Source organism: Anomaloglossus baeobatrachus, chromosome 2 (genome assembly GCF_048569485.1).
Source record: "Anomaloglossus baeobatrachus isolate aAnoBae1 chromosome 2, aAnoBae1.hap1, whole genome shotgun sequence".
NCBI lineage: Eukaryota > Metazoa > Chordata > Amphibia > Anura > Aromobatidae > Anomaloglossus > Anomaloglossus baeobatrachus.
Genome location: NC_134354.1, coordinates 479,491,682 through 479,503,874, shown reverse-complemented (window position 1 = coordinate 479,503,874; position 12,193 = coordinate 479,491,682). Strand labels below are relative to the sequence as shown.

At 47.7% G+C, this 12,193-nt stretch overlaps 1 protein-coding gene across 2 annotated transcripts in view; it reads left to right on the top strand.

Moving 5' to 3' along the window:
• The window catches only part of AFF3 (ALF transcription elongation factor 3), a 731,240-nt gene that overhangs the window by 557,346 nt on the left and 161,701 nt on the right, over positions 1-12,193 (top strand). For both annotated transcript variants that reach the window (XM_075336411.1, XM_075336412.1), the window contains exon 7: positions 1,686-1,726. In XM_075336411.1, coding sequence (XP_075192526.1) covers positions 1,686-1,726 — 41 coding nt within the window. The remainder of the gene's footprint in view (positions 1-1,685; positions 1,727-12,193) is intronic.

The window sequence follows — 12,193 nt, the reverse complement described above, 5'->3', positions numbered from 1 at the left end:
CCGGCTGCCAAGATTATATCATCATACCAGGACTACCTAAGGAGGACACTCAGGTTGGGACAGTTCAGTCACCTGCTACAGACTTTGCAGACCTCACACAGCTTCCTAAATCTGGCATTATTCCTTTCTCGGTGGGTGCCCGCCAAACGTGGGGTGCTGCTGGATTAGAGTAAATAGCCCTGGGACCTCTGAGGCATGGACATTCTAAATCCCTGGTGAGCCAGCAGAAGGGTGAGACTCTGTTGCCGGTTACATTTGTGTTTTGCTGGTTATGTGTTATGTGCCGTTAATTGTTTGGGGATCCAATAAAGTCTAATTATTGTGATTCCCTCACCCTGTGTTGTCTGAGTAGTGTTACGCCCATGGTTAAGGAGGCCGGCGTTCAGTTGGGATGAGCCCTGAGCCACGCTGTCTTTCTAGAGGCGGCGGGTTTTAGCGGACGAGAGCACCCACTGAGCCCCGTGTCTCCACAATGAGCAGTGCCTGGTTTTCTCCACACATACCGCTTATAATTACCACCAAAAAGTTCTATTTTCAACTCATCAGACCAGAGAATCTTATAATCTTATTTCTAATAGTCTAGGAGTCCTTCATGTGTTTTTTTTTTGCAAACTATGTGGGTTTTCATATGTCTTGCACTGAGAAGAGGCTTCCGTCGGGCCACTCTGCCATAAAGGCTCGACTGGTGGAAGGCTGCTGTTGACTTTGTGGAACTTTCTCCCATCTCCCTACTGCATCTCCGGAGCTCAGCCACAGTGATCTTGGGGTTCTTCTTTACCTCTCACACCAAGGCTCTTCTCCCATGATTGCTTAGTTTTGCTGGACGGCCAGGTCTAGGAAGAGTTTTGGTGGTCACAAACTTCTTCCATTTAAGGATTATGGAGGCCACTGTGCTCTTAGGAACCTTGAGTAATGCAGAAATTCTTTTGTAACCTTGGCCAGATCTGTACCTTGCTACAATTCTGTCCCTGAGCTCCTTGGGTAGTTCCTTTGACCTAATGATTCTCCTTTGGTCTGACATGCACTATGAGCTGTGAGGTCTTATATAGACAGGTGTGTGCCTTTCCAAATCAAGTACTATCAGTTTAATTAAACACAGCTGGACTCCAATGAAGGAGTAGCACCATCTCAAGGAGGATCATAAGCAAATGGACAGCATGTGACTAAAATATGAGTGTCTGAGCAAAGGGTCTGAATACTTTTCACCATGTGAAATTTCAGTTTTTCTTGTTTAATAAATTTGCAAAAATGTCTACATTTGTTTTTTTCTGACAAGATGGGGTGCAGAGTGTACATTAATGAGAAATAAAATGAACTTTTTTTGAATTTACAAAATAGCTGCAATGAAACAGAGTGAAAAATTTAAAGGGGTCTGAATACTTTCCGTACCCAGTGTATAGTCAGACTCTATTTTTATTAATGTAGAAGTATGGATAATTTCAAAGGGCTCACTTACATTTTTTTTTTACTGTACTTTGTGTCCCGGCTATATAGATTCATCAGATATCATGTGTTGTAGACAGAATTGCTGCTGCAGTAGATAGACTGGTCATTTTTTCATGTACTTGTTTATTGTGTAAATCAAAAGGTGCAGTGTGAAGTGTTTGAATAGGAAGTCAGATGATGAAGTTGCTGCTTTGCTTTAGAACACAAAGTAAATTTTCCTACTCTGTTTTTTTTCTCAGCCAGCAACCCAGGGAGAAACCATTGGACTCCAAAGTGACAGGTATCTTTTATCATTTTTATAAACCATAAATTGCTTCATGAAGCATAGAAACTAATTTATAGTTGCATATAAGTCATCATCCGATTCTGTGCAGAGTGCCTTACCTACTGAAATGTTATTGGGCATGTCTAAAAAGAAGGAATCAGCCAATTCATGAAAGTGAACAGTTTTATATCTTTACAGACTGGGATGGGATGTAATCAATTTAATTTTAATAGTGGCAACCTATTAGTATTATCTGGAATACCCATGCATTTAGTATATCAAATGTATATATCAGGGATTTTAGGAACAAATTTTAAATCCTCGGTTTTGGCTCATAGTTAGAGGCCTTCTCCTCTATGGGATACAATTTTAGCCTCAGCTGTCAATTCGAGTTTTGAAGATAGAAAGCAGACATGTTCAAAATGGCCAGTGTCATGGTTCTGATTTGCGATGCTTTGCTCTCCTGAAGAGCTGATGCTCCGTTGTTGTATTAAGCTCCTGGGGACGGGTTGTTTCCTAGCCTCGAGTCCTGCGTTGGTGCTGGGAGGGGTCTGTTCACAGGCGCCTTGTTCTGGGCGATTGCTCTGCTTCATTAGGGAGCAACCTCACCCAGAATGCCACCAGTAGTAGTTCCTGTTCCACAGTAGGTGCTTCTGGCTCCCGTAAGTGTACTGTTCAGATCTTGTCTCTCGACCCCGGACCTTAGTTACCCTTCTTCGCTCGTCTCCCCTGACTTTGACGTTACCTTCTGGCTCCAGACCTCCGGCTTGTACCCCAACCTTGTCTCCGCTTTCGCCCTGTGTTCCTTACTTTACCTCCTGGCTCCTGATCTCCGGCTTGTACCCCGATCACATCTCTGCCAGCGCCCTGTATCCTGTTGTTTCCTTCCGCTTTCCGACCCTGGCTTGTTTGACTACGCCTGTATTCTCTACTGACTAGTTCTATCTAGTGACACCTAGTGATTGAGCATCACAGCCAGGAATTGAAATTCAAGTATGTTAGAAAGTTGCACAACGTTCCATTTTAGAATGGTTTAGCCTAATGTACATGAAATCAGAACTCCTCAGGTAAAGGAACTAAAATTAAAGGATATAACATTTTTTAGCAGAAGTTTTTTCATTAACATACTGTTTGTAAAAAGTACTGTATATCAGAAGACAAGGAAGTGGTTTTAGAGCTGTGCCAAGTCATGGTGTCTTGTTTCTTAACTAATTCTCTATAATTGACATCTAGGTGGAATTTCAACAGAGTTAGTGCTAATATCAAATGGGGATTGTGTGCCTATGGGGTCAGTGTCACAGGGAGAAAGGGCAGAAAAGGCACATTGCTGGCTCCCTGCAGAACAACTAATCTTTATCCACAGGAGATGGTGCTGAGTGTTGTAGAGTAGTTGTTTACATTAGAAAAATGAATCCATTATATGACTCATTGTTCGTTTACTCATTCTAGGAGAATGTCACGACAGCACAAACTAGGTAAGGCTATGTGCGCACTTACCGGATTTTGCTGCGGATTTTCTGCGGATTTGCTGCATGTTTCGCTGCAGAAAATGTTCATAACATCTCTGCAGTGAATCACCAGCAAATCCTATGGAGAAAAAAAATCCTGTGCGCACTGGGCGGAATTTGACAGCTGCATGTTTTGCTGCGGGAATCCCGCAGCAAAAACAAGTGCATGTCAATTCTTTTCCGCACATCGCTGCGGGATTTCACTCCATTGACTCCAATGTTAATCATGAAATCCCACAGGGAATAACGCAGGCAGCAAATTCTGTGCGGTTCACTGCGTTTTCCTGCGTTATTCCCTGCGGTATTTCGCGGTTTACCTCCGGTAATGTACATCGCTTGTCTGCAGTTTGCAGGGAAGTGATGTCATTACAGGAAGAGGAAACAAAGCAGAGAGTAAACACAAACACATCACAGACACAGATAGACATCACAGACACATAGAACACACATAGAAAGAAAACGGAAATATAGAAAACAAAGAACGTGGGCTCCACTGCATATTTACCATCCAGCCGAGGTAAGCACACAGCGGCGGCCCGGTATTCTCAGGCTGGGGAGGGAGAGGGGCAGGGTTAATGTCCCCCGCCTCACTCCCCCTCCCGCAGCCAAGAATATCAGCCGCAGCTGCCCCGGGACTGTCGCATGCATTATGCGGCAGCACCGGCGTGTCCCCGGCTCTTCTTGCTGCCGTGTAGCAGTGGCAGCAAGGTAATACAAGGGGTTAATGATGGTGGGGGATCACCGCCATTAACTCCAGGCTTGATCATGGCAGCGTCTATGAGACAGCTGACATGATCAACCCGTAAGTAAAGTGAATAAAACACAGACACCGAAAAATCCTTTATTTTAAATAAAACAAATAAGCCTCGTTCACCATTTTATTAACCCCTCCCGCACCAAAGCTCCGGCGTAATCCACCGCTCCGGCGTAATCCACAGGTCCTGCGCTGCTTACATCCAGCCGCGACTGTCACAGACACAGCGCTGACTGAAAGCAGCAGACAGCAGAGGTAATTACCGGTCATTTCCCACGGCCGGTAATGTGAACTCACTGCCGACCGTGGGAAATGCAGCGATCTGTCCTCTATCCCTCTATCTATCCCTCTATCTGTCTGTCTATCTATCTATCCCTCTATCTATTCTTCTGTCTATCTATCTACTATCTCAGAATTAAATGACTTTTTTTTTTTTCAATGTGCTTTATTGCATTGAATGCAATAAAGCACATCCCAACCCGCACGCGGCAAAACCGCGGCAATACCGCGATCAATACCGCGGTAAAACCGCAGCAAACCGCATGCGGTTTTCGGGTGTGGTTTCCCGCGGTTTTTTACCGCGGGTGCGGTAATCTTTGAGAGCATGCAGAACTTTCTCAAGAAAATTCCATTTCCCAGTGTGCACATAGCCTAAAGTGGGAAGAATGTTAGGAAGAAGAAAATGTGTGCGCAGCAATTTATCCATCTTGAGACTGTATAGGAGTCTCAGGATGATGCTTTGTAGGGGCAGTGGGCAGACACTAAGCGTGGGTAGTTTGTGAGCTGTGGGACAGAAAATACTCTGCCTCTTCTCCTCTGAAATGTAGACTAGAGTTATAAAGGGAGAGATGGCAGGTATTTCAGGATGTAAACAATAACAAAACACAAGGATGTTCACAGAGGGCTAAAGAGGAGCGAAGGAAAAGCAAAAATAAAGATGAAATGGGGGTTTATGGACTCTTTAAATGTACAGACAGCCCACATTTTTTTATGTCTGTAAAACACCTCTAAAACTTAACCGTCATTATAATTTTATGAATCAGGAGTAGGCATGAAAATAAGCAACTTTGTAATATATGTTATCAATCTGCTTTTTCTCTGCTAGAATTGATCAGTCATTATCAAAATTCTCAATTCTGACGAAAAATCTGTATTCAGTGAAGACTTTCCCATTTCTGAGATAGGAGATGGCAGTTGGTGTTGATGAGATTTGATGACGACGGGGGAGGGAGAAACTAGAGGCAGAGGGAGGAGCTAAAGGCAGAGCTCCGCCCCCTCCCTCTTCTATCTCCATAGAATCTCATCAGCACCAACTGCCATCTCCTATCTCAGTAATGGGAAAGTCTTTCCTGAATACAGATTTTACCTTAGAGCTGAGAATTTTGATAATGACTGATCAATTCAGGCAGAGAGAGAAGCAGATTTGTCTGATAAGAAATATTACAAAGTTGATTTTTTTCTGTGTACTACTGATTTCTGAAATAAAAATTAAAAGCACGGTTATGCTTTAAGTCCAGAATGATGCACACGTTAAGGGGGTTTTATCATTATTGCGTACTGCTCTTTGCCTAAGATACCGGCCATCTGTGCAGTCTTATAAACTGTGGCCGGTTTTCTTGCCATTGAGCGTTTTTACATGCTCTTTATTATAAGCTAGATCTGACAAGTTTCCGTTGATGCAGAGGTCTACTGCTAGCAGCATTGGAGAGCACACAGTTCAGTCCAGTGCCTCAGCCACGCCACTTGTCTAAACTGTCAAACATCAGGATTGCACCAGTGGTACTCAGACAGTTATATATAACACCCTTACTCAGCAGGTATTGAGAAGTCTATTGTTATACCTATTTGTTTTTGTTAATTTTCTCTTATTGTGCCTGTGCTTATCATTTCTGTGTATACCACAGCATACTTTATATCTACCTGTTTTATAACTACTGTGGACTTTGTTTCAAACCCTTTGCTTTAACCCCTTCAGCCCCCAGCCTGTTTTCACCTTAAAGACCCGGCCATTTTTTGCAATTTTGACCAGTGTCACTTTGACAGGTTATAACTTTGGAACACTTCAACGGATCCTGGCGATTCTGACATTGTTTTTTCGTGACATATTGTACTTCATGTCAGTGGTAAATTTAGGCCGATATGTTTTGCGTTTATTTGTGAAAATTTCGGAAATTTGGCGAATATTTTGAAAATTTTGCAATTTTCAAAATTTGAAATTTTATGCCCATAAATCTGAGAGCTATGTCACAAAAAATAGTTACTAAATAACATTTCCCACTTGTCTGCTTTACACCAGCGCAATTTTTGAAAAAAAAAAAAATTCCGTTAGGAAGTTAGAAGGGTTCAAAGTTCATCAGCAATTTCTCATTTTTCCAACAAAATTTACAAAAAAAAAATTTTTAGGTACCACATCACATTTGGAGTGATTTGAGAAACCTAAGCGACAGAAAATACCCAAAAGTGACCCCATTCTAAAATCTGCACCCCTCACTCTGCTCAAAACCACATCCAAGAAGTTTATTAACCCTTTAGGAGCTTCACAGCAACCAAAGCAATGTAGAAGAAAAAATGAAAATTTTACTTTTTTAACACAAAAATGTTACTTTAGCCATAAAAATTAGTATTTTCACAAGGGTATCAGGAAAAATGAATCATAAAATGTATCGTGCATTTTCTCCTGAGTACGCAGATACCTCATATGTGGTGGAAATCAAATGTTTGGGCACACGGCAGGACTCGGAAGGCAAGGAGCGCCATTTGAATTTTTGAGTGCAAAATTAGCTGCACTCATTAGCGGACGCCATGTTGGGTTTGAAGACTCCCTGAGGTGCCTAAACAATGGAGCGCCCCCATAAGTGACCCCATTTTTGAAACTAGAGCCCTCAAATATTTTTTCTAGATGTTTGATGTGCACTTTGAACCCCTGGGGGCTTCACAGAAGTTTATAACGTTGAGCCGTGAAAAGAAAAAAAATTTTTTTTACCACAAAACTGTTGCTTCAACCAGGTAGCTTTTTTTATCACAAGGGTATCAGGAAAAAATGCACCATAAAATGTATTGTGCATTTTCTCCTGAGTACACAGATACCCCATATGTGGTGGAAATCAAATGTTTGGGCACACGGCAGTACTCTGAAGGCAAGGAGCGCCATTTGAATTTTTGAGTGCAAAATTAGCTGCACTCATTAGCGGACGCCATGTCTGGTTTGAAGACTCCCTAAGGTGCCTAAACAATGGAGCTCCCCCATAAGTGACCCCATTTTGGAAACTAGAGCCCTCAAATATTTGTTCTAGATGTTTGATGTGCACTTTGAACACCTGGGGGCTTCACAGAAGTTTATAACGTTGAGCCGTGAAAAGAAAAAAAAATATTTTTAACACAAAACTGTTGCTTCAACCAGGTAGCTTTTTTTATCACAAGGGTATCAGGAAAAAATGCACCATAATATGTATTGTGCATTTTCTCCTGAGTACACAGATACCCCATATGTGGTGTAAATCAAATGTTTGGGCACACAGCAGGACTCGGAAGGCAAGGAGCGCCATTTGAATTTTTGAGTGCAAAATTAGCTGCACTCATTAGCAGACGCCATGTCTGGTTTGAAGACTCCCTGAGGTGCCTAAACAATGGAGCTCCCCCATAAGTGACCCCATTTTGGAAACTAGAGCCCTCAAATATTTTTTCTAGATGTTTGATGTGCACTTTGAACCCCTGGGGGCTTCACAGAAGTTTATAACGTTGAGCCGTGAAAAGAAAAAAAATAATTTTTAACACAAAACTGTTGCTTCAACCAGATAGCTTTTTTTTATCACAAGGGTATCAGGAAAAAATGCACCATAAAATGTATTGTGCATTTTCTCCTGAGTACGCAGATACCCCATATGTGGTGGAAATCAAATGTTTGGGCACACGGCAGGACTCGGAAGGCAAGGAGCGCCATTTCACAGCAAAATTGGTTGGAATTATTAGCGGACGCCATGTTGCGTTTGGAGACCCCCCTGAAGTGCCTAAACAATGGATCTCCCCCACAATTGACCCCACTTTGGAAACTAGACCCCTCATGGAATTTATCTAGCTGTTTAGTGAGCACTTTGAACCCCTGGAGGCTTCACAAACGTTTGTAATGTTCAGCCGTGAAAATATTTTATTCCTTTTTTTACCACAAAATTGTTTTTTCAAACAGGTAGCTTTTTTTTCACAAGGGTATCAGGAAAAAATGCATCATAAAATGTATTGTGCAATTTCTCCTGAGTACACAGGTACCTCATATGTGGTGGAAATCAATTGTTTGGGCGTACGGCGGGGCTCAGAAGAGAAGGAGCGCCATTTCACAGTAAAATTGATTGGAATTATTAGCAGACGCCATGTTGCATTTGGAGACCCCCTGAGGTGCCTAAACAATGGAGCTCCCCCACATGTGATCCCATTTTGGAAACTAGACCCCCCCATACAAAAAAATTAGTTTGGCGAAATAAAAAATACAGACATCAGTAAAAAAAAAAAAATATGAGCGCCTGCCACTAAGACCAGTGCCAAACGTGAGAGCAATGCACGAGTCTCGCATCGCATCATCCACTGCAGTCTGGAAGCGAGCAACTGCGCTGGATAATGTGATGCGAGAGGGCGAGGCGGCAGATGAGAAAGGGCGCAGCGGATGGAAGATGGGAAAGGGCGCAGCGGGTGGAGGAGCGGCAGAGGATGGGAAAGGACGCAGCGGATGGAAGATGGGAAAGGGCGCAGCGGATGAAGGAGCGGCAGAGGATGGGAAAGGGCGCAGCGGATGGATGATGGGAAAGGGCGCAGCGGATGGAGGAGCGGCAGAGGATGGGAAAGGGCGCAGCAGATGGAAGATGGGAAAGGGCGCAGCGGATGGATGATGGGAAATGGCGCAGCGGATGGAGGAGCGGCGGAGGATGGGGGGGGAGGAGGTGAGATGGGAAAGGGCGCAGCGGATGGAGGAGCGGCGGAGGATGGGGGGGGGGAGGGAGGTGAGATGGGGATACCTACCTTACAGGATGGATCTAGGCAGCAGGATCACAGCAGACAGAAGAGGCAGCAGATGAAGGAGGCAACAGATTGAGGAGTGTGAGACGGGGCAGTAGATGAAGAGGATGGGAGAGAGCAGGCAGCAGATCGGGGAGGGGGGCAGAGTCTGATGGGAGAGAGAGATGGCACATGGAGGAGGGGGGGCCCCGGGGGGAGGGTAGCCCCCAGAACATGGAGGGGGGAGGGTGGCTTGCAGCACATGTGGGGGGAGGGTGGCTTGCAGCATATGTGCTGCAAGCCACCCTCCCCCACATGTGCTGCAAGCCACCCTCCCCCCTCCATGTTCTGGGGGCCAGATGATGAAGGAGGCAACAGATTGAGGAGTGTGATAGGGGGCAGTAGATGAAGAGGATGGGAGAGAGCAGGCAGCAGATCGGGGAGGGGGGCAGAGTCTGATGGGAGAGAGAGATGGCACATGGAGGAGGGGGGGCCCCGGGGGGAGGGTAGCCCCCAGAACATGGAGGGGGGAGGGTGGCTTGCAGCACATGTGGGGGGAGGGTGGCTTGCAGCATATGTGCTGCAAGCCACCCTCCCCCACATGTGCTGCAAGCCACCCTCCCCCCTCCATGTTCTGGGGGCCAGATGATGAAGGAGGCAACAGATTGAGGAGTGTGAGAGGGGGCAGTAGATGAAGAGGATGGGAGAGAGCAGGCAGCAGATCGGGGAGGGGGGCAGAGTCTGATGGGAGAGAGAGATGGCACATGGAGGAGGGGGGGCCCCGGGGGGAGGGTGGCCCCCAGAACATGGAGGGGGGAGGGTGGCTTGCAGCACATGTGGGGGGAGGGTGGCTTGCAGCACATGTGCTGCAAGCCACCCTCCCCCCACATGTGCTGAAAGCCACCCTCCCCCCACATGTGCTGCAAGCCACCCTCCCCCCACATGTGGGGGGAGGGTGGCTTGCAGCACATGGAGGGATAGGAGGTGTAGTGGCGATGGAGAAGGGGCAGCCAATGAAGGAGGTGGCGGCCGCCGATCGGGAACAGTGGGGGCCGATTCGGGGGCAGCAGCGGCTGAAAAAGGTGGGTGCGACGGGCGGCGGGGACAGTGGCGAGCGTGGCGGCGGGGACAGCGGTGGATCGGGAGCGGCGGCGGGGACAGTGGCGAGCGTGGTGGCGGGGACAGCGGTGGATCGGGAGCGGCGGCAGGGACAGTGGCGAGCGTGGCAGTGGGGACAGCGGTGGATCGGGAGCGGTGGCGGGGACAGTGGCGAGCGTGGCGGCGGGGACAGCGGTGGATCGGGAGCGGCGGCGGGGACAGTGGCGAGCGTGGTGGCGGGGACAGCGGTGGATCGGGAGCGGCGGCAGGGACAGTGGCGAGCGTGGCAGTGGGGACAGCGGTGGATCGGGAGCGGTGGCGAGCGTGGACAGTGGCGAGCATGGCGGCGGGGACAGTGGCGAGCGTGGCGGCGGTGGATCGGGAGCAGCGGCATGGACAGTGGCGAGCGTGGCGGCAGGGACAGCGGTGAATCGGGAGCAGCGGCGGGGACAGTGGCGAGCGTGGCGGCGGGGACAGCGGTGGATCGGGAGCAGCGGCGGGGACAGTGGCGAGCGTGGCGGCGGGGACAGCGGTGGATCGGGAGCAGCGGCAGGGCGATCGGAGACAGCGGCGGGGCTGGCAGGGCGATCAGGGACAGGGGCGGGCGGCGGGGGCAGCAACTTACCGATGGGCACCGCTCTCCTCGGCTTCCAGGGACGGTCACAGGCCCCAGATCCACATTGATTGGAGAAATCGGTCACAAGACCGGTCTCTCCAATCAGAGCTGGGGGCGGGTGAAACACCGATCACCCAGCTCCAGCCAATGGCCAGTGCTACAGCAACACTGATCAGGGCTGGATTTAAATGTTCCAGCCATTTTCAATGGCTGGAACATTACAGTGACTGTAATTGGCTGAGCGGCGTTTGTCAGCCAATCACAGCCTCTGTAGGTTCGGGGAGGAGGCACCACCCCTCCTAAGGTCAGGCAGAGGTCCCCTCCTTCCCGAATCTACCGTTTAATCAAAGAAATTGGACTCCCCGGGGCTCCGGGACCGCGATTTCGCCATGACGTACTGGGTACGTCATGGGTCGTTTAGCACCATGTCACCGTGACGTACCCAGTACGTCAAAGGTCGTTAAGGGGTTAACAGAGTACTGTATATACCATGTTTCCCCAAAAATAAACCTTACCCAAAAATAAGCCCGAGCAGGAGTTTTCAGCATTTTCGGGGTAAGGCTTAAATATAATCCCTACCCCGAAAATAAGCCCTAGTCACGGTTCAATAATGAAGTGTCCATGCAGCTAAAAAAGTTAAAGAATACTGCAGGACACTTCATTATAGAAAGCAGACACTCCAAAAAGAGAAAAGAAAGAAGACAGCAGACCCCGCCATCATACTCACCGGCTGCCGATCGTGAGGACCGGCAGTTGATTGCACACCCACACACATCCAATCGCACACCCACACACATCCGATCGCACACCAACACACATCCGATCACACACCCACACACATCAGATCGCACACCCACTCACATCAGATCGCACACCCACACACATCAGATCGCACACCCACACACATCAGATCGCACACCCACACACATCAGATCACACACCCACACACATCAGATCACACACACACATCAGATCACATATACACACTCACCATATCCAGTGATATTGATTGCTTCCAGCCGATAGTGAATCCTGGGACGCAGTGCAGTGGAGCGCAAGGACCTGCGGGTAAAACGCATGAAGGTCCTGATGGTGAAATGCATCTATGTGTTTCACCCACAGGTGCTCTATGCATTCCACTCATAGGTTCTCGCGTTCCACTGCACTTTGTCGCAGGATTGTCTACCAACCGGAAGCAATCTGTTTTGCTGGATTTGGTGTGTATGATTGTGTGTGCGATCTGATGTGTGTATGCATGCATGAGTGTGTGTGCGTCAGCGAGAAACTGGGGAGGATGGCATTTAACATACCTACTGCGTGCGCCAGCCAAAGATGGCAGGAGGACCTCGGAGCGACGTAGATGCCCGGGTTCTGGTAAGTATTACTCTCCTGTGAAGGGGGATCTGCATTTTTTGAGACCCAAACGTTCCCTCAACTGTGTTTGCCCGAGAATAAGTCCTACCTCGAAAATAAGTCCTAGCGCTTTTTCTGGGGCAAAAAAAAAATATAAGACAGTGCCTTAT